General features: G+C 38.7%; 2 protein-coding genes across 2 annotated transcripts in view; both read left to right on the plus strand.

Moving 5' to 3' along the window:
• Positions 1-9,747, plus strand: part of tnks1bp1 (tankyrase 1 binding protein 1) — a 30,013-nt gene extending 20,266 nt beyond the window's left edge. Inside the window, exons 4-10 of the mRNA XM_079608238.1 lie at positions 3,561-3,670; positions 4,913-5,045; positions 5,655-5,820; positions 6,043-6,182; positions 6,752-6,900; positions 7,713-7,803; positions 8,793-9,747. Of these exons, the coding sequence (XP_079464364.1) occupies positions 3,561-3,670; positions 4,913-5,045; positions 5,655-5,820; positions 6,043-6,182; positions 6,752-6,900; positions 7,713-7,788 (774 nt within the window). The 3' untranslated portion in view covers positions 7,789-7,803; positions 8,793-9,747. The remainder of the gene's footprint in view (positions 1-3,560; positions 3,671-4,912; positions 5,046-5,654; positions 5,821-6,042; positions 6,183-6,751; positions 6,901-7,712; positions 7,804-8,792) is intronic.
• A 2,696-nt stretch (positions 9,748-12,443) lies between these two features.
• On the plus strand, positions 12,444-23,452 carry crybb3 (crystallin, beta B3). Its single transcript, XM_079608276.1, is given in 7 exon segments — positions 12,444-12,583; positions 13,531-13,613; positions 14,727-14,845; positions 16,479-16,611; positions 21,608-21,750; positions 23,036-23,290; positions 23,292-23,452. Coding segments are annotated over 6 exon segments (879 nt in total). The 5' UTR covers positions 12,444-12,583; positions 13,531-13,538; the 3' UTR covers positions 23,446-23,452.
• Positions 23,453-23,763: the final 311 nt, after the last annotated feature.

Raw genomic sequence — 23,763 nt, forward strand, 5'->3', positions numbered from 1 at the left:
GTTTGTGTAATTCCAGGAAAAGAGGTTTTGACGGTGTGTTTTAAGTCACTAGTTGCTGCATGACTCATGGGTAGTAAAATATCACGGGACGGCCCTCTGTTGCTCCTGGAACAGTAGAGCAGAAATGTAGTCCTCATAGTGAGTAACTACACAAACTAAAGCTGCACATTGACCTTGTGTGTTCTGATGTATGCACATTTTTGTTAAGCCATATACAGTAATATACAGCATGTTATCAATTCTGCACAGTATTGTATTGTATGAAACAGTATTTCTTAAACTTTTTTTTGTTCATTTGTGTTTGGACATGAGTTTATATCAATTATTATTTCATTGCTAAAGACTTTTACATATAAGGTTTTTACATGACAGTTGCAGTTTTTCTCGATTGTTTACACACATTTTCTGAAAGCATGCCTCATATTCTCAGAACTCTAATCAAAAAACACACACAATGGGCAAAACCCCTCAATTTTCCTGCAAAATGAAACTTTACATTCAAAACAATGTTATTTCTTCTCAAAATGGTATTTTGTTTTCAAATGACACACACAAACCATCTGTGGGGAGCAGGACGAGGTCGAGGGACGTGGGAGACCGGTGCAGGTGTCGTTCACCATTAATCACGCCACCGGTCTCACGCCGCTCTCTCACGTCCCTCGAGCTCGTCCTGCTCGCCACACCATCATATGAATAGACATTTATAAGAACCAGTTGAACACTGATGTGCTCAATGTAAAACACTTCTTCTCCATTCATTATAATGACTTGGGCCTTTTTTTTGTTCAGTGTTACACTTACTACAGACAGTACATACATAAGTGTGTTGTAAAATATTTGAGAATATTGTTTCTATACTCAGAACACACAAATACACGGTAACAAATATATTTTATTTTTCCCACAAAAAACAATGTACACAGTGTACTTCCCAACACATAGTTGTACATACAGGGGTCTACACATACAAAACAACAGAAGAATTACAGTAACTGTATACACTTACAGTAAAAAAAAAAATCCAATGTTGGCATCCATTGCTCCATTGAAGAGCTCACCTGATGCCCTTTTAATGCTAAAGCTCTGATTGCTGACTGTAAAACTGTGTGACGGTGTTTGATCATGTGATGAGTCAGTGTGCATATTTGAATGGCAGTGTGTTGCTTGTGAAAACAAGAGATTTTCTGCATGAAAATTGTGCCAACCGCAGAGAATTGTGTGTAGTGTTTTGAGAAAAGTGTGTTTTAGAGCTGCAGTTTGAGTGTAAAGCAGGAATTGTGCTTGTAGTTTAGCAGAACTGGTTCAGAGGGTTGGTCAATGAGTTACATGTTGTGGTCATTGTGTCTCAAGTAGCAGTATTTGTGTGTAAACAATTGCGAAAAACTGTAATTCCAGTTGTCTTATTTGGATTCCTAAAAACCAGAACATGGTTTAGTGTATTTGAAGTCGGCATGAAAAGGATGTCGTGATCATCTTTTCTTCCCCATTGTTATGTAAATCCGCGGGAAACGGCTTCTGGAACATGAACAAATGTAGGCGGGGCTTGATTTCGTCCACGGGAAATGGATTGGATGGTTGTGGTTTGCTATTGGTGGGTCTTGTGTGAGTGACAGCTTTCCCGCCTCGTCATCAGAGAAGAGAAGAGATGACGCTGCAAGAGGGAGGGGAAGTGATTTTGATAAAAGATTACATTTAAAAAAAACTAATTAAATAATTAATAATAAATACTGCAATATTCCATTACAAAAATAAGATGTGTCAACTGTGATTTCATGGTGACTTTAATAGAGGTATACATAATTGGAATATGACCAAATTAGTAAAATGTCAGTAACCAGACAGTTTTTGGTTCCCAATGACTGCCATAGTAGGAAAAAAATATACTATGGCAGTCATTGGGAACCAAAAACTGTCTGGTTACTGACATTCTTCTAAATATCTTCCTTTGTGTTCAGCAGAGGAAAGAAATTCATACAGGTTTGAAACAACTTAAGGGTGAGTATATGATGACAGAATTTTCATTTTAAAAGTGAACTAATCCTTTAAGGTGTAAGGGACATGTCAACAGTGTAATTACAAATGTAATTACATAAATTAATTACCGCTGTAATTACAAGCAGGTATTTTTAAAATATAAGTACAATGTAAAAACATATATGTACACAATAAGTCCATTGTATCAAATTATTAATTTCAATGTTAGTACATAGTAGTTAAAGCCACTTAATATAAAGTGGGACCTCATATTTTGATCTAGTCTTTGTCATTATACTTTGACACTTTTAACATGTTTTTTATACCAAAAAATAATAATAATAATAATTATATATATATATATATATATATTATTATTATTTTTTTTTTGGTATAAAAAACATGTGTATATATATATATCTGTTTGCCCCTAGTTTCCATTACTTCAAACATTAAAAGCATTACACACAGAACCTAAGAGCCTCCATCTCTGTCGGTAATATAGAAGAGAATTGTTTATTCTGATCAAAGATATAGTCCAGAAGTCATTTTTACCGTATATATACTTGTCTCGTGATGGACATTTGCGCAGTGTCACAGAGAGTCTGTTTACGAGGAGTGTTTTGTTTCCTAGGAACGATTCTTGTACGCCAGCATGTTTTGGGCAGCAGAGTAATAATGTGAAATGCAAAGTATCTGTTCTGTGTTCAAAAACGTGTGTGTGCGTGTGTGTGTGTGTGTGTGTGTGTGTGTGCGCGTGTGTGCGTGTGCGTGTGCGTGCGCGTGCGCGTGCGTGTGTGCGTGTGCGTGTGTGCACTTTGTTGTGTTTGTAAAGGACAGTTTCGCCCTTGTGACCATGCCAGCTCATTAAAACATTCATGCTCGAATTGTCATTTGTGTGTTGCATTGGAAATAATCACTTTTGTGTGATGCTGCACCACAATGATAGGTTAACTTTTTGTATTTCTTAACATTTATGCATTTGACAGATGCCTTTATCCAAAGCAACTTACATTGCATTTCAAGGTACACATTTTACATTCTTATCAGTTCTTGCTTTCCCTGGGAATCAAACCCATGACTTTGGCGTTGCAAGCACCAATGCTCAGGAAAGCTGTATTTTTTTCTAATAGCATGTGAATTGAGAATTTTCTAGATAGATAGATAGATACATGGATGGATGGATGGATGGATGGATGGATGGATAGATGGATAGATAGATGATCCCCTTTGACCTAAAGTACCCCTGAAATTTTAAGTTAATATTTCAATAATTTAACAACACAATCAAAGGTTCATGGTTCTCTAATGTCTGTTAATAATCACATAACATGCACATAAATAAAAGCGTTTTATTTTAGCAAGTGTTTTGTTTTAACCTTTTATTTGTGTCACTGATATTCTTCTTTAATCGGAAGTTTGACTGTCGTGTAGCTTTTGGCTGATTTTCCTACAATGTGATTTAATTTTGTATTGTGTTACAATTTCAAAAAACTGCAGCGGTCAGCTGACCATTTCACTCGCCAGATGGCAGGACTTTACTGTAATCTGAGCATTGAAGTCCTTCTGTCTTTCTTTGCTGTCAGGGTCAGCTGAAGGACTGTGAACCCGAGGAAGACGGAGTCGCGGAACAGGACACTGAGAATCTGGTCGGGGAAACCGATGAACAAAGTGAAAACAACGACGATGTTGATGGGTAAGAAATGACTCGTATCATCGTGTTCACTGCAGCAACAAACCTTCAGTTGTCTTATGAACATCTGAGGACGGCAAGCAGAATGTATCATGTGCGCTCTTTCAGCGTTAGAGCAGTTTTGGTGACATTACGAAAATACAAAGCAATGCTGCTGACATTTTCAGTGTCTGAGCTGTTCTCAAAACAATGTTGCTTTTCCAGTAACAAGCTATTTTCATTTTCACTGGTATCGGGTGACAAAATCACTGTTTATGTGTTTTTACACATGGTGTACAAAGTCTCACAGCCGAATGAGTAAATGTGCTAAAAGTCTCAAGTCTCTGGAAATGCCCTCAACTAACATTTGAACTCTTTTCTGCAAAGATTAATTTCAATTAATGAGTTTAAAAAAATGTATTCACTAATTCATTCAGTAGTACTTCATATCCTCTATAGTAGAAAATGTATTATTTTGGTAAAAACTGCTGTTTATCTACATGTTTACATTTAAATTGCAGAAATTAGGCTTTTATAGTTTTATTAATGTACATTTACATGTTCAAGTTTGACGTATAGTCACCTTAATGGTTTGTCACCTTAAAAACAAACACATTGTTTTTGTGCCACATACATTTTTTTTACATAACTTCAAAGTTACAATATAGTTTGTTGTTACCCTTAGACTAACCATTACACTACCGTTCAAAAGTTTGGGGGTTTTGAATTAGAAATTAAGAAGATAATATAATATAATTATTCAGTAAGGATGCATTCAATTGATCAAAAGTGACAGTAAATACATTTGTAATCAGTCAGTCAATACATAATGTTACATGATTTCTATTTCACATACACACTGTTCTTTTGTACTCGCTATTCATCAAAGAAAATCAACATTGATAACAATCAAAAATATTTATTGAGCAGCAAATCATATTATAATGATTTCTGAAGGATCATGTGACACTGAAGACTGGAGTAATGATGCTGAAAATTCAGCTTTGATCACAGGAATACATTTCAGGAATAAATAAAGTTATTTTAAATTGTAATACTATTTCACATTATTACTGATTTGATTTGCAGCATTTTTGAACGGTAGCGTATATTCACTCAACATTCATGTCAATGATCGCTCATTTGATGAGAGGAGTTTTGTGGATGTCAGTTTTGCTCAGGCTGTCTCCTAATGAAATGCATCAAAGTTTAGTTCTCTCACTGTAGAGTTATGTGCGGCTTGTTTTCATGTGTTCTTCTGTCCAGTCCTGGCACAGAGAGCACAATCGGTCAAGCCCTACAGAGGCTGACCCGGGTTAGACGGAGAAACACATCTACTGGTTCAGACACGCCAGACGTCCCGGATGAGGAGGAGTCCACGGCACTACCTGTTCTCGAGGTGCATTTCCGCCTCAGTTCACTTTATTATATATTACAGTAATGTAATGCAATGCATAATGCATCATTACATTATCTCTGTGTGTGTGTGTATATATATATTATACATGTTATCAATATGAAGCTGCTTTAATACAATCTGTATTGTAAAAAGCGCTATATAAATAAAGGTGACTTGACTGTGTTAACTATATAGGTAACACTTTACAATAAGGTTCATTTATTAAACATTAGTTAATGTATTAACTAACATGAACTAACAATGAGCAATACATTTATTACAGTATTTATTAATCTTTGTTAATGTTAGTTAATATGAATAAAGCTGTTCATTGTTTGTTCATGTTAGTTCACAGTGCATTAACTCATGTTAACAAGATTTTAATAAAGTATTAGTAAATGTTGAAGTTAACATTAACAAAGATGAATAAATGCTGTATAAGTGTAGTTCATTATTAGTTAACGTTAACTAATGTAGTTAACTAATGTTAACTAATGAACCTTATTGTAAAGTGTTACCACTATATATATATATATTATTGTATTGTATTGTATAAGCTCCTTGTGCACCTGTCTCAATGTGTATGTGTGTATATTTCTGCATGATCAGTCTGCAGCTCCTCTGCTGGACTCCAGCGTTTTACGTTCGAAGGTTGATCTGTCAAAGAAACGAAGCATAAAGCGCTCCAGGCCGACGCGTGCCGTCCGACAGAGAGCCGCCCTGCCCACGCTGGCCGAGGGAACGAACCCTGACTGGAGGTTCTGCGACTCCACAGGTGGGATCATTATAGACACTATAATTCAAATGTTTTTAAAGAAGTCTCTTCTGAATTTTCAGCATCATTACTACAGTTTTCAGAGTCAGAAATCATTCTAATATGTTGATTTGCTGCTCAAGAAACATGTCTGATTATTTAGGTGGAAACCTTTGAATAAAAAGTTTAAAAGAGCAGCATTGACCCCAAACTTTTGAACAGTGATGTATCAATCTATTACAGATGCAAAAAATCAGTGTTCCAATGGAGGGGACTCAGAATCAGAAGAAGAGCCGTCCCGGGACGCCGTGTGCTCTCCAGCCCCCTCCCAGCCGAAGAGAGTCTCTATGTTTCCTGGGATGAAGAACCCTTTAGCCTTCATGGTAGAGCATCAAACACTATATGTGCCTGCTGGGACCAGTATTGCTTGTATTGTATATGTCAGGTTCTGGATGCTGGTTTCTCCATTAGGAGGCTTGACCTTAAAGGGATAGTTCAACCAAAAATAACAATTCTGTCATCATTTACTCACCCTCAAGTTGTTCCAAACCTGGAAAAAAAAAAAAAAAATTCTTCTGTTAAACACAAAAGAAGATATTTTGAAGAATATATGGGTAAACAAACAGTTGATGGACCCCATTGGCTTCCATAGTATGAAAAAAAAAAACTATGGAAGTCAATGGGGCCTATAAATAATAGTATGTTTTTAACAACAAAGATGAATAAATCCTGTAAAACACATATTGCTTATTGTTAACTCGTGTTAGCTAATTCATTAATTCATGCTAACAAATGAGACCTTATTGTAAAGTGTTACCAATATTTTTAATATTGGTTTGAGGGTGTGGTGGTAAACCAACAAGACCAGCACTAACCAGCATAAATCAGCCTCAACTAGCATACATCTCTAGTCTCAGTGGTTTTAACAAGGTTGTCTCGTCTTTCTCTTCAGGCACAGCTAAAGCGGAGAAGTGGAGTGGTGGAAAAAGAAAGTCCAACAGAAGCCCAGACGCCTCCGTCTGTTCCCGCTCGCTCTCCCCGCATACCCACCAGGACCCTCGGCCCCAGAGTGCTGCCCCCTGTGGATGCCAAGGGCAGCGCGTGAGTGCGGCCGCAAACAGTCCATTTTCTGATTTTCTTTGTTAGGATAGGACAATATTTGGGCGAGATACAACTATATGAAAATCTGGAATCTGAGGGTGCAAAAAAATCGAAACATTGAGAAAATGTCCTTTAAAGTTGTGCATTTATGTTGCATTCACTCACAAAAATAAATGTTTTATATATTTACAGTAGGAAATTTACAAAATATGTTCATGGATCATGATCTTTATTTAATATTCTTATGATTTTTCGCAAAAAATAAAAATCTATAATTTTGACCCATATTATATGGGTCAAAACATATACACATCAACAATAGTATTGTTGGCTATTGCCACAAATATACCTGTGCGACATGTGACTGGTTTTGTGGTCCAAGGTCAGAAATAAAAAATGTAGTTGTAAACTAGTTGTGTACTCTAGTCTACTACTGTTACACTTAAAAGTATGCTTTTATACGCTAAAAAATGGGCCAGTTTATTCCCAATTAGTATTGAAAAAGTAGCTACACTTAAAAGTATACTACTAATACCGTACATTGATATTAGTATACTTATGACATAAAGTATACTTAAACATATGCTTAAACTTTACTTAAGTATACTTAATTAACAACTTTAAGTATACTTATTTTTATTAGGGACCGCAGGCACATACAGAAACGCACTGCAGATAGATAGATAGATAGATAGATAGATAGATAGATAGATAGATAGATAGATAGATAGATAGATAGATAGATAGATAGATAGATAGATATGTTGTTAAGTTTTAGTTATTTGTAATAATTGTGATTTATGTAAATCCAGGTCCGGCTCTTCACCCTCATGGCTGCTTGAGCTCAAATCCAAGAAGAAAATGAATCAACCTGATAGTGAAGCATGAACGTGTGTAGCTCAGGTGAGTGTGTGTCCAGAAATCACCCCGTCCACTCCTGACTCCTCCCTCAATTATGAAGTGTCCTGACTTTCTGATGAGGGTTTTCCTGAAATCTTTCACATAATATTTGCTTCAATGTTCATTATGATTAGAGAGCACACACTCTTAGAAGAAAAGGCTCTATATAGAACCTTAAAGGGTTCTGTCAGGTGTTTCATATATAGAACCTTTAAGGGGGTTCCGGAGTCAATTTATGGATTTAGGTTTAATTAATACATTTTGTGACATTCTTTTTTAACTTTAATTAAATGTTTTGAATTAAACAGCTTGTAAACATACTTTATCGCTAGAAAAGGCGTTGAAATAATCCGTTAAACATGAAAGTATTATGCAGTCATTTCTCCTTAAAATTGAGTCAAGAACCCTACGTTTCTATATAGAACCCTGTGGAACCTTTTCTTCTAAGAGTGTAGGGACTTTTTTTTTTTTTACATGAACATAGTCAGAAATTAAGTGTTAACAGTGACATGTTTTAGTTTTTTACCCCTTATCCCAGCTTAATGCCCCCCAAAGTACAGAATAGCACAGATAAAAGGGAAAATAATTAATAATTACACAGATCAATAAAGAGTTAGGTCTCAGAAAAGAAAAAAAATAAATAATGTTTAGACTTTACAGGACTAGTAGGTTACAACACAGAGGTACAAGACATATTTGGAAGAGTTTTTTCTCTTCTTATAATACATCCTCAGTTAGGGAGAGAAATGGACCCCATATTTTCATAAACAAATCATGACGTCCTGAGGCTCTAAATATCACACGTTCATAACTAGCAATATTTTACATAAGTTCAGTCCATTCATCAGGGTGGGACATTTGCATGTTGCTCCTTCATCCCCAGTAGAGGGAGACAAAATCCACTTTTATATCACTTTGATTTAGTAATTTGGTTGCAAATGTCACTTGTTCCAGTTTTAGACGGGCGTTTACTCTGCCGTCTTTCCTCACAGGTCTGATGCAGTTTGTTGAGAGGAAATCTGGAAGGAAGTTTGATGCAACTAAGATGCCAAAGGAACTGACATGCGTAAATGAGCCTTTCATTCTCATACTGACTGATTCAAATATGTGTCCCTGGACTAAAATGTTTGTGGGCTTTGCCAAGATGATGTCCTGTCATGCACCTTTTTACTTGTTAACATGAAAGTCTGCAGCATCATAATCTTTGAAAAGCAGGAGCTGTTTACTATCAGTCTACCCAAGCTCATTTTGATTCTGTTTACATTTATTAATTTAGCAGGATGGTAAAACAAGCAATTGATCTGAAAGACGTTTCCTCAGTTCAAGCAGCGCTTGTTCAACCATCTCTGATCATGGAGAAAGCAGATATCAGTATAGCTTCATGCTACAATGCACTTTAAATGAGTCACACCACTGGAAATTGTGCCTTGAGGTCTTAGGCATTACTTTGCATTTGATCTCGATTTTTCTTTAAATCATATTTTAGATATTGTGTTTCTAAAAGTCTGAAGATATTCACTATGGCATTGCTATATAAAACATCCCTTTTCTTTCTCTTAATTGTTTTTGTTCTGTTTACATTGTGCCATTCCAACCTATTTCTAAACATCATTTGATGGTAATTTGATCTTGTTTACTTTTATTATAATTATTTTATTCTCTGTATTTCTACTTGAATTAAAGCTATAAGCAGAGAAGCATCAGCTAATAATTGGGCTGATTATCATTTATGATGTTTTATTTTGCCCATGTCCTTACAATCCGGCCAAGAACACTTTTACAAAACACAAATCTTATAAAAGTTATAATAAGCTGTGTTTTTAGTTGTGTTCCTTTTGAATATTTTTCAATGTTTGTTTATTCACTTCAGCTGTGTAAATTGCTGCTAGAGAAAAATGTTTACTGTTGGGCAACGGGAGTTGTATTTTATAAAATAAAAAAAAAGAATTATGAATTACAATTAGGGGATATCTTCATTAAATATTTTTCTAAATGGGAAGCACGTTTGTCTTTGTATACTGTACCATTTACTTGTGTATGCCAGGACTGAGATATCAGTAGATCAAGCACAGGGGTTTGAAAAGCTTTCTAAAAGTGAATTTTCAGTAAGTCAGTGATCGAAAGAGAGGTTCTTGTTTGGAAACCGCAGTTAGATGGAAAAAGTAGTGAAGTCCCATCATGGGCCGTCATTCATTGATATATTTTCACTCACTCTGGATAATATTTTTGTGGAAAATAGCTGTAAAAAAAAAAGTTTATGAACACTTTTAGGCCTAGTGAGCTGCAAGATGTCTAATAAACACTTTATCATTTTAATGTAGGCTACAGTGCGAGAACCATACATTCAAATCTACTTTTTCAGTAAAGCTAGAGTTTTAGCACAAACTTCAGTTTAATTTAAATTAAATACAAGTAGCAGGAAGATTAGATGTTGTTATACAGTTCTATGGAGATCTGTACAGCTTATTTATGTTCATTTTTATTTATTTAAATGTAGGCTAGCCTACTCTATATAGGCTACTTCTTTTGTTCAAAATTAACAATGTGTAAATAATAAGTCAATATAACTCTTGAATCCTAATTCCAAAACGTGTTTTTTGTTTGTTTGTTTTTTGTCTTATCCTGGTTCACTATGCTGTTATAAGTGTTTATTGCAACACGATCTCATGAAAGTGCGTATCTAATGTTATTTCTCGTAGGCTACTATTTATACGCCAAAAATGGTTTCTGCGTGCATTCTACGCACTGAAAACTCTTGGGTAGGATTAGTGGGGAGTGCGTGCGTATCACACGCCATAAAGTGCGTATATGCACGCAAAAAACTATTTTTGGCGTATAAATGGCACGAGAAATAACATTCGTCGTATAGATACGCTCTTTCATTAGACCTGTGTCGGGATGGTTTTCGCGGGAAATTGCGTCGCCCGTGTAGGCCTATGTCTCGTCATATCCGTAAACAGAGTAAAGTTGCACCGGCAATTTCGACGTGTGTCTGGTGTGAGAGTAAGATTAATTATCTCGAAACTCTGGGGAATCAAGCACTGAACAGAGGATAGGGAGAGTGAGTCTGCCGGCAAAAAGAGAAGCGACAGAGCTCAAAACGATAATCAACTTTGGCTTTGCTTTTCGGAGATGGGGAGATGGTGTTTTTATTACTCAACAGGTGAGAAAGTTGTTTTATTGAACATATACATTTGTATTCACTATAAAGCATTATCTATTGTGAAGATCATTTCATTATGGTTGGTGTAGCGCTGTGCTGGAATTTATTTTCAATGAAGTAGCCTACGGGTAAATTACTTATTCAGTTAGTCAGTTTGTGATCCTTCCCAGCCTGTGAATGTTTTATGAGCAGTCGGATAACCATATTCACACAGTCATAGAGCCTAAGCACAACCAAAACAATGTTCTTCAGCAAAATGCATGCAGTGTTTTTTTGTTTTGTTTTGTTTTTACCATGGTGTAGGTCTACTACTTTATTTTGTTTTATTTGCTTTTTAACAAGCCATTCAAGTAAGAATCTTCCAGCAAAATATAACAAGATCATGCACTGAAAAAGTGTATTCTTACCTTAAGAATTTATGTTGTTGATTTACTGCTCAAGAAACATTTTTGATTATTATTACTGTTGAAAACAGTTGTGCTGCTTAATATTTTTGTGGAAACTGATAGCCTATATTTAAAAATATATATATTATTTGATGAATAGAAAGTTAAAAATAACAGCATTTATTGGAAGCAGAAGTCTTTTGTAATATTATAATTTTCTTACTGAACCCAAACTTTTTAACGGTCGTGAAATGATTAGGCCTACTTGTCAATTTGAGTAAAAAATTATAATTTCAAAGTAAAATGGCAAATATTTTGTCATGCAAATAAATAAAAATCTTCTGTTAAATTTACATGAAAACTTTTACTATTTATTTGTCAATTTGAGAAGTGATTTTTATTTTATTTTTTAATTTATTTATTTATTTAAGTGGCACCTGTACGCCTGGTTTCACAGACAGAGCTTAGATTAAGCCAGGATTAGGCCTTAGTTCAATTAGGACATTTAAGTAGCTTTTATAAACGTATCTTAAAAAAAAACACTACTGGTGTGCATCTTGAGACAAAAACAATGGCACTGACGTATTTAAAGGTATACCAGTTGCTTTCAGTTAAAACAGCTCAAACATGCTTTTTAGTCTGGGACTAGACTTAAACCTAGTCTGTGAAACCGGGGGATAGTCTTCCACTCATGCTTTTTTGGGGCAAACACTTTAATTAATAAATCACAAAGTTTGAAAATTCTTCAACTAAGGATCAGTGCCCCAAATGTGTGGACGGTGGAGTGGGTTAAGGCACAGAGGCGGCTCACGGGACTGCAGTGACCAGAGAGAGAGAGAGAGAGAGAGAGAGGGTTGTGATGACAGCAGCTGATCCTGTCTGAATCCTCTTGGCTCGCTCCCTGTGGGTGCCCGCTGTACCCACGCTGGCAGCAGAGCAGGCTGGTGCTGTGGGCAACTCCTGCCAACTCTCGGCCTATTGAGAGGCAGTCTGACGGACACAAATGAGAACGACAGACTTGCTGCATCAACAGCAATCCACGGCCAACCCATTTCTGCTGCTGTGGACGGAATTAAACCATAAATACCCCCCGGGTCCCCTCCACTCGCCCGACACACACCCTCACCTCCACACACGCTCACACTCACACACACACACTCGCACTCGCGCTGAGAGAGAGAGACAGACTGGAGGGGTGAGAAGAACTGCTGAAGGTCACGGACAGGAGAAACAGGTGAAGATTTACTTTTCATATGTATATATTATTGTGTTTATTGTTTGAATATCTAATGAATTGTCCTAGAATTTCTTAACGTTTTTTTTTTCCCGAGAGCACGATTTATAGATTTTTCTTTATCAGAAACAGGGATGTGGTCTTCTTTCTTGATCTTCTAGAACTTTTATTGCTAAAACAAGAAAGTGTCCAAAATCCTTTTTGACTTCATTTTAAACCCGAGATATATAGTGTCATAGTTTAAAACCAAAAAAATGTTATGCATTAAAAGCATGCTTATGCATCTTTCTTCAAAATAAATGGCACATGTTTTGATGTTGTATGATCTTTTGATGCTTTTTTTCCCCGTTTTGTTTAGCAAACATCCGTGCAATTAACATAATCATCGTGTTTAATTGAATTAGTTTTGGATGTTTTTCAGTCATTTCTCAATGTTTGTTAAACCTCAGCTTGTGCTTCTTTGTTAAAAAAAAATGCCACTTGTTTTGATGTTTTATCATCTTAGTTTTGTTTTGTTAAGAACACTTTTGCAAACACAAATGCGTGCATTGCAATGAACATAATTATCGGTGTTTAATCGTGTTCCTTTTGGATGGTGTTCAGTCATTTTTCAATGTTTATTAAACCTCAGCCAAGAAAAATGTTTACCTATTTAATGTTGGGCAATAGGAATTGTGCTTTATAAAAATTATTGTTCTTATCAATTAGATATTTTTATTTTTTTATTATTATTTTTTGCATTACTAGAATGCTTATACATCTTTCTTCAAAATAAATGCCACTCGTTTTGATATTTGATATTATTATTTTTTCGATGTTATGCAATGCCGTTCAGGTCTCTTATATTTTCTCTATATAACATCTGGTTTGATTGACTTGCTGTTCTCATATATTCAGTGCTCATGCGTATGGTTCTTTCTGTCTCCGTGTTTTTGTGTGTTTGACAGGCAGAGAGATGTCGGATCAGCAGGGAGTCCCAAATCAGCAAGTCGCTGGGAAGAGCCAAGGAGGAGCAGGAGCAGTTTACAAGGTCCAAATATACACATTTATACCGTTAATATTCACAGAGGATATTTTGCTCAGAAATTGCTCTTTTAAATCTTATGAGACTTGCTGGATTCTCAGTTAGCATTATGTATCAACTTGCACTCATTATTGTGATATAAATGAATGTGGAGCATCTCACATAATTTGAATTTGAACAATTTGATAGGAAATATTTTAGTTTATAATGAGATCTTTAACTTTGTGATTGCACACCAATAATTGGGGACATTATTGAGATCTCTTCTGACATGCTAGAGGAGACATGTGAGATTACTTCTTGTGAAGAAAGTTCTGAGAAGCTGGAGACTTAAAGGAACACGCTGACTCTTTGAGCTCATTCACCGTATCCCCCAGAGTTAGCGGTGAGTGCGTCAGACAGAGTTACGGCACGCTCAGAGATGAGAAGGGTATGTATGGACTTATCTAACTCTAACTGGGGGATACGGTGAATAAGCTCAAGTCCCAAAAAGTCGGCGTGTTCCTTTAAGCAAACGTCTCCATTTGGTTTATATTGTATCTCATGGCTGCCTTGGAGAAACAATTGAGTTGTTAAAGAGATCTCATTTGTGAGTTGTTTGTCCTACGAAAACTGTATCTTTTCCATTAGTTAACGTAAATGCTTTATCTAACATTAACTAACAATGAGCAATACATTTGTTACAGTATGTATTATATGTGCTAAAGTTGTTACTTGTTAACAATTGGACCCCGATTGTAAAGTGTTACCGATCTAATGCAGCAATGTCTGTTTTTTTGGAAGATCTTCCCTGTAATGATGCAAATATTTAGGATTTGATCAGATCCGTGATCTATTGGTCAGCCTGCATACTCTAAAATATTGAACTGAGGCTATTAAAAAAATGGCAAAAGGGCCTCATTCATGGAGCCAGATAATAACCTATTTCTTTGTGATTGTGAAAATTTGTATAAATGGTTTTACATGTAAATATTTTGTTTATTTATTAATAGGATAGCCCTTTTGAGATGCAACATCTAATTTTCAAGAGGGTCCTATATTATTATTATTTTTGGATATATATAAATGCTGAAACCCAAACTTTAAAAAATATTTAAATGTATTGAATTTTGTTAACAGGTCTCACTGTTTGAATTTGAGAACTTCCGAGGGAAAAAGGTCGATCTGTCAGCAGAATGCAAGGACTTGATTGAGAAGAACTTGGAAAAAGTTGGATCGATCATAGTCGAGTCTTGCCCGTGAGTACAGTACATGTTCTCTGTTGTCTGTCTAACTCTGGCTCCAGAGATCCACTTTCCTGCAAAGTTTCTGCTGCAACCCTGATCAAACTCACATGAACAAGCGAATCCAGCTCCAGTCAGGTGAGTTTGATCAGGGGAAGTGGATCTCTTGCTCCTCTTGAACCTCTACAGTTCTTAAAGGTACAGGTCACCAAAAGAAAATGTACATTTTTCACGGTTCTTGAAAGCAAAAGTGTAATATATGCAAATATTCAGAAGGTGGAAGACAGGGTTTTCAGTGCACAGCACACGTTCAAGTTTCAGTCTGCAAATGATAGCATATGGATTCAGAAGGTATGATTATATCATACGACTCAAATAAACTACTGATATCAGTGCTTCTCATGCAGGCCTCAGCAAACTTTCAACAGGACTGTAGAATGACTTAAAATATCATTGTTATGTTTTAATTAAAATATAAAATTCAAATAATTTAAATATAAAATAGATTATTATTATTAATATAATGTAAATTAATATTATAAACAATATATTAAAACAATCTAAAGGTGTAAAGTGAAATCATATTTTTTGCTATTACTGTTGTTTTTTCTTAAGAACATACAGTTCCTTCAAATTCTGGAATCACAAAATGTCAATATTTAATTTACCTAACTATAAACTGCCAGTTTCTGAATATAATATATAGTTATTGTTCTGTTAATATTACATTACATTACATTACCACTGTTATAATTATATATATATATTATTTGTCTACCTCTGGGTTATTATTGTTAACTAAACTAAAAACATTTTCATTACTTGAAAAAGAAAATGTAAAAAAACCTGGCTAAAAAAGCCAGTTTCCATGGCAATATTTCTCATTTTCATTTAGTTACAACTAAAAAAAGGACTAAATAACTACATTGCAAAAAAAGTTATTTCTCAGTATTTTTGTTGTGTTTTACAGTAAATATCTAAACATCCTTGAATCAAGATACATTTACATGAGAAGCAAACTTACTTGTCTTGTTTAATGAAAAATGCATGAAAATGATGTGAGTTTATGCTTAAAACAGGATAAAAAATAAATGCCAATGAGGTCAGAAAAATAATCCTGTTTTCCCTTTGCATTAAGTTCACATTTCTGACCCCATATTTGTTTCTTGTTTTCAAAATCTCACTTAACTTTGATACATTTTTCAGAAAACAAGACTTGATATCTCAAGTAATTTTGCCTTCTCATGTAAATGTTGATTTAAGAATGTTTAGATATTTGCACTGAAAACAAGACAAAATATAGTTTTTAGCAATGAAAAACCTAAAACAGAAAAAAAAAAAAAACTATACTCTAGACATATAACACACAACAAAATTACTAAGACTTTAACTCAAATTAAAATGAAAGCAGACAATATTAAAATATCTAATTCAAAATATATCAATGATACTAAAATAACATTGGTTTACTTGCATGTCATGTGATCTGAGAATTGTGAACATGCGAACGTGTTGTTAAATTATCGAAATTAATCAAAAATCTACTTCAAGTATATATTTTAGGTCAAACGGGTTCGGCTTAATCAATAGGAATCGTCCATTTATCCATCATGATATGAGCTTGTCTGTGAATGTGTTCTTGTCATAGATGGGTCGCTTTTGAGCAGAAAGGCTTTCTGGGAGAGCAGTTTGTTTTGGAGAAAGGAGAATATCCTCGCTGGACCACCTGGACCAACAGCCAGAGGAGCTTCTGTCTCCTGTCCATCAGACCCCTGAAAGTGGTGAGAGACACGTTCACATTCACACACTCCTATAGATCTGAGCTTCTGTCTCCTGTCCATCAAACCCCTGAGAGTGGTGAGAGACACGTTCACGTTCACACACTCCTATAGATCTGAGCTTCTGTCTCCTGTCCATCAAACCCCTGAGAGTGGAGAGAGACACGTTCACGTTCACACACTCCTATAGATCTGAGCTACTGTCTCCTGTCCATCAAACCCCTGAAAGTGGTGAGAGACACGTTCACATTCACACACTCCTATAGATCTGAGCTACTGTCACCTGTCCATCAAACCCCTGAGAGTGTAGAGAGACACGTTCACATTCACATTCACACACTCCTATAGATCTGAGCTTCTGTCTCCTGTCCATCAAACCCCTGAGAGTGGAGAGAGACACGTTCACATTCACACACTCCTATAGATCTGAGCTACTGTCTCCTGTCCATCAAACCCCTGAGAGTGGAGAGAGACACGTTCACATTCACACACTCCTATAGATCTGAGCTTCTGTCTCCTGTCCATCAAACCCCTGAGAGTGGAGAGAGACGCGTTCACATTCACACACTCCTATAGATCTGAGCTTCTGTCTCCTGTCCATCAAACCCCTGAGAGTGGAGAGAGACACGTTCACATTCACACACTCCTATAGATATGAGCTTCTGTCTCCTGTCCATCAAACCCCTGAGAGTGGAGAGAGACGCGTTCACATTCACATTCACACACTCCTATAGATCTGAGCTTCTGTCTCCTGTCCATCAAACCCCTGAGAGTGGAGAGAGACACGTTCACATTCACACACTCCTATAGATCTGAGCTTCTGTCTCCTGTCCATCAAACCCCTGAGAGTGGAGAGAGACACGTTCACATTCACACACTCCTATAGATCTGAGCTTCTGTCTCCTGTCCATCAAACCCCTGAGAGTGGAGAGAGACACGTTCACATTCACACACTCCTATAGATCTGAGCTTCTGTCTCCTGTCCATCAAACCCCTGAAAGTGGAGAGAGACGCGTTCACATTCACATTCACACACTCCTATAGATCTGAGCTTCTGTCTCCTGTCCATCAAACCCCTGAAAGTGGAGAGAGACACGTTCACATTCACACACTCCTATAGATCTGAGCTTCTGTCTCCTGTCCATCAAACCCCTGAGAGTGGAGAGAGACACGTTCACATTCACACACTCCTATAGATCTGAGCTTCTGTCTCCTGTCCATCAAACCCCTGAGAGTGGAGAGAGACACGTTCACATTCACACACTCCTATAGATATGAGCTTCTGTCTCCTGTCCATCAAACCCCTGAGAGTGGAGAGAGACGCGTTCACATTCACATTCACACACTCCTATAGATCTGAGCTTCTGTCTCCTGTCCATCAAACCCCTGAGAGTGGAGAGAGACACGTTCACATTCACACACTCCTATAGATCTGAGCTTCTGTCTCCTGTCCATCAAACCCCTGAGAGTGGAGAGAGACACGTTCACATTCACACACTCCTATAGATCTGAGCTTCTGTCTCCTGTCCATCAAACCCCTGAAAGTGGAGAGCGACGCGTTCACATTCACATTCACACACTCCTATAGATCTGAGCTTCTGTCTCCTGTCCATCAAACCCCTGAAAGTGGAGAGAGACACGTTCACATTCACATTCACACACTCCTATAGATCTGAGCTTCTGTCTCCTGTCCATCAAACCCCTGAAAGTGGAGAGAGACACGTTCACATTCACATTCACACACTCCTATAGATCTGAGCTTCTGTCTCCTGTCCATCAAACCCCTGAGAGTGTAGAGAGACACGTTCACATTCACACACTCCTATAGATCTGAGCTTCTGTCTCCTGTCCATCAAACCCCTGAGAGTGTAGAGAGACACGTTCACATTCACACACTCCTATAGATCTGAGCTTCTGTCTCCTGTCCATCAAACCCCTGAGAGTGTAGAGAGACACGTTCACATTCACACACTCCTATAGATCTGAGCTTCTGTCTCCTGTCCATCAGACCCCTGAGAGTGTAGAGAGACACATTCACATTCACACACTCCTATAGATCTGAGCTTCTGTCTCCTGTCCATCAAACCCCTGAGAGTGTAGAGAGACACGTTCACATTCACACACTCCTATAGATCTGAGCTTCTGTCTCCTGTCCATCAAACCCCTGAGAGTGGAGAGAGACACGTTCACATTCACACACTCCTATAGATCTGAGCTTCTGTCTCCTGTCCATCAAACCCCTGAGAGTGGAGAGAGACACGTTCACATTCACACACTCCTATAGATCTGAGCTTCTGTCTCCTGTCCATCAAACCCCTGAAAGTGGTGAGAGACACGTTCACATTCACACACTCCTATAGATCTGAGCTTCTGTCTCCTGTCCATCAAACCCCTGAAAGTGGTGAGAGACACGTTCACATTCACACACTCCTATAGATCTGAGCTTCTGTCTCCTGTCCATCAAACCCCTGAAAGTGGTGAGAGACCCGTTCACATTCACACACACCTATAGATCTGAGCTACTGTCTCCTGTCCATCAAACCCCTGAAAGTGGTGAGAGACCCGTTCACATTCACACACACCTATAGATCTGAGATGCTGTCTCCTGTCCATCAGACCCCTGAGAGTGGAGAGAGACACGTTCACATTCACACACTCCTATAGATCTGAGCTTCTGTCTCCTGTCCATCAGACCCCTGAGAGTGGAGAGAGACACATTCACATTCACACACTCCTATAGATCTGAGCTTCTGTCTCCTGTCCATCAAACCCCTGAGAGTGGAGAGAGACACGTTCACATTCACACACACCTATAGATCTGAGCTACTGTCTCCTGTCCATCAAACCCCTGAAAGTGGTGAGACCCGTTCACATTCACACACACCTATAGATCTGAGATGCTGTCTCCTGTCCATCAGACCCCTGAGAGTGGAGAGAGACACGTTCACATTCACACACTCCTATAGATCTGAGCTTCTGTCTCCTGTCCATCAAACCCCTGAAAGTGGAGAGAGACACGTTCACATTCACACACTCCTATAGATCTGAGCTTCTGTCTCCTGTCCATCAGACCCCTGAGAGTGGAGAGAGACACATTCACATTCACACACTCCTATAGATCTGAGCTTCTGTCTCCTGTCCATCAAACCCCTGAGAGTGGTGAGAGACACGTTCACATTCACACACACCTATAGATCTGAGCTACTGTCTCCTGTCCATCAAACCCCTGAGAGTGGAGAGAGACACGTTCACATTCACATTCACACACTCCTATAGATCTGAGCTTCTGTCTCCTGTCCATCAAACCCCTGAGAGTGGAGAGAGACACGTTCACATTCACACACTCCTATAGATCTGAGCTTCTGTCTCCTGTCCATCAAACCCCTGAGAGTGGAGAGAGACACGTTCACATTCACACACACCTATAGATCTGAGCTACTGTCTCCTGTCCATCAAACCCCTGAGAGTGGAGAGAGACCCGTTCACATTCACACACTCCTATAGATCTGAGCTTCTGTCTCCTGTCCATCAGACCCCTGAGAGTGGAGAGAGACACGTTCACATTCACACACTCCTATAGATCTGAGCTACTGTCTCCTGTCCATCAAACCCCTGAGAGTGGAGAGAGACGCGTTCACATTCACACACTCCTATAGATCTGAGCTTCTGTCTCCTGTCCATCAAACCCCTGAGAGTGGTGAGAGACACGTTCACATTCACACACTCCTATAGATCTGAGCTTCTGTCTCCTGTCCATCTAACCCCTGAGAGTGGAGAGAGACACGTTCACATTCACACACTCCTATAGATCTGAGCTTCTGTCTCCTGTCCATCAAACCCCTGAGAGTGGAGAGAGACACGTTCACATTCACACACTCCTATAGATCTGAGCTTCTGTCTCCTGTCCATCAAACCCCTGAGAGTGGAGAGAGACACGTTCACATTCACACACTCCTATAGATCTGAGCTTCTGTCTCCTGTCCATCAAACCCCTGAGAGTGGAGAGAGACATTCACATTCACACACTCCTATAGATCTGAGCTTCTGTCTCCTGTCCATCAAACCCCTGAGAGTGGAGAGAGACACGTTCACATTCACACACACCTATAGATCTGAGCTACTGTCTCCTGTCCATCAAACCCCTGAGAGTGGAGAGAGACCCGTTCACATTCACACACTCCTATAGATCTGAGCTTCTGTCTCCTGTCCATCAGACCCCTGAGAGTGGAGAGAGACACGTTCACATTCACACACTCCTATAGATCTGAGCTACTGTCTCCTGTCCATCAAACCCCTGAGAGTGGAGAGAGACGCGTTCACATTCACACACACCTATAGATCTGAGCTTCTGTCTCCTGTCCATCAAACCCCTGAGAGTGGTGAGAGACACGTTCACATTCACACACTCCTATAGATCTGAGCTACTGTCTCCTGTCCATCAAACCCCTGAGAGTGGTGAGAGACACGTTCACATTCACACACTCCTATAGATCTGAGCTTCTGTCTCCTGTCCATCTAACCCCTGAGAGTGGAGAGAGACACGTTCACATTCACACACTCCTATAGATCTGAGCTTCTGTCTCCTGTCCATCAAACCCCTGAGAGTGGAGAGAGACACGTTCACATTCACACACTCCTATAGATCTGAGCTTCTGTCTCCTGTCCATCAAACCCCTGAGAGTGGAGAGAGACACGTTCACATTCACACACTCCTATAGATCTGAGCTTCTGTCTCCTGTCCATCAAACCCCTGAGAGTGGAGAGAGACACGTTCACATTCACACACTCCTATAGATCTGAGCTTCTGTCTCCTGTCCATCAAACCCCTGAGAGTGGAGAGAGACACGTTCACATTCACACACTCCTATAGATCTGAGCTACTGTCTCCTGTCCATCAAACCCCTGAGAGTGGAGAGAGACGCGTTCACATTCACACACTCCTATAGATCTGAGATGCTGTCACGCTCCACTGAGTCTTGTGTTTGTGGTCCATTCCCAGGACAGCGGCGACCACAAGCTATATCTGTTCGAGAACAGCAGCTTTGCCGGCAGAAAGATGGAAATTGTGGATGATGACATTCCCAGCCTGTGGGTCCATGGCTTCCAGGACCGTGTGGCCAGTGCGAAAGCTGTCAATGGAACGTGAGTTGTTAACTTATGAACCCTTCATTTTTCAAGATGGTCTTGATCTTTGATGTTTGTATTCAGAAATTTGTTATTGTGTAAGAATGCATTAGATTGGTCAAAAGTTGACAGTAAAGACGTTTATAATGTTACAAAAGAATCCTATTTCAAATAAATGCTGTTCTTTTTTATCATCAAATAATCCTGAAAAAATGTATCACGGTTTCCACAATAAAAGTGTGCGCTGGTAGTTCCCCCACAATCCACAGACAACTAAAATCTTACTCCATTCTTACATGAAATCTTTATTCCTATTAATTAAAAGTTTATCACTTTTAAATACACTCTTACATTTTTTTCTTTTTTGGCATCAGTGGTCTCATGAAGAACCTTTAATATTCATGGTATCTTTCCTTGGCACAAAAGGCTCTTTATAGTGGAAAAAGTCAAGTGTCTTTAGATTATTAAAATGTTCTTCATACTGTGGCCCTGTTTACACCTGTTATTAAGATGCGTTTTGGTCGATTGGATCACAAGTGGACGAGGAGACACATTCCCGTTTACACCTGGTGTTTTAATCCGTCTCTTTTGTCCACTTTCAAACACTTCTGTCCTGATTTCTTCGAGGAGAGAGTCTATGAGCAGGTAAATGTATGGCCTTATTCAGATCTTTCGATCTAATGGATGAAAAAGCTGAATTTACATATGAACAGGGAAAAACACGGAGAACATCAGTTATGTTTCTGCTCTGACAGCCACAAGACCAGCCGAACACTGTGAGTGTGTGTTAGAAATCAGGAATGGTGAGAGAACATTGTGCTTGGTGCGTTTTTCATCTTCAAACCAAACTTGGGTCTTCAGCCGACAGTTTAAATCCCGTCTGGCTAGCGCTCTTCTCATAATGTTACTCATTAGGTCAGTAGACGGAGAGTAGACGGCCTTTTGTGTCTGTTTGTTTGAACACACTTGACCACATGAGTGTTTACACACTATGAAAGCAATCTCTGGAAGAGGTCAAATGTGGACAAGCTCAAAGCGCTTTAGACCCGTTTACTCCTGTATCTAGCGTCGTCCACTTGTGATCCGATCGATTAAAACGCATCTTAATATCTGATGTGAACAGGGCCAAAGAAAACAGTCCATGGCATCACTGTGCAGAACTTGCTTTTGGAATGATATATTTCCTCAAGATATCATTTTTGCTACTTAATTGCTATAGTGACCTTTGTCTGGCATTGCACTGACTGGATCAGATCCTGGATTGCTTGTCAAACTCAAGCATCACTGCGATCTGTTTTCTCAGGTGGGTGGGCTACATGTACCCCGGCTACCGCGGCCGGCAGTTCGTGTTTGAACACGGTGACTACAAACACTGGAACGAATGGGGAGCCACAGAACCACAGCTGCAGTCCATCCGACGTGTACGCGACATGCAGTGGCACAAACGGGGCTGCTTCCCCGTCCCCGACCCGGCTCCCAAACCCAAACCCAATCCCAACCCCAATCCTGGTCCCAATCCCGCGCCCAACCCCGTCCCCAACCCCGCTCCCCCTGCCCCATCCGCCAGCTGAAGGAGGGCGTCCCGCCCCGTCACCGATGACCTCTGCCCCGCTCCTGCTCAGAGGGCCGCGAAGAAAGCTCGAAAGCAAAAGTGACTGCCTTGCCTCTTGTGTGTCTATCATTGGAAATAAAGGCCTCGGCCCCATGGTTTGATCTCTGACCTTTGGCTCGTGTCTGCTTTTATATTAGCTCTGCTAGACTGATAATACGCTACTGCTCACATTTACATTTACGCATTTAGCAGACGCTTTTATTCAAAGTGACTTACATTGCATTTCAAGGTACACATTAACATTGTTATCAGTGCTCAAAAGTAGATTTTTTAATGCTTTTAAAAAGAAGTCTGTTCTGCTCACCTAGGTTGCATTTACTTTATTAAAAAAACACAATAAAAACAATATTGTAAAAATATTATTGCAGTTTAAAAGAACTATTTTCTATTTCAATATATTGTAAAATGTAATTTATTCC

Source organism: Phoxinus phoxinus, assembly GCF_949152265.1.
Source record: "Phoxinus phoxinus genome assembly, chromosome: 3".
NCBI lineage: Eukaryota > Metazoa > Chordata > Actinopteri > Cypriniformes > Leuciscidae > Phoxinus > Phoxinus phoxinus.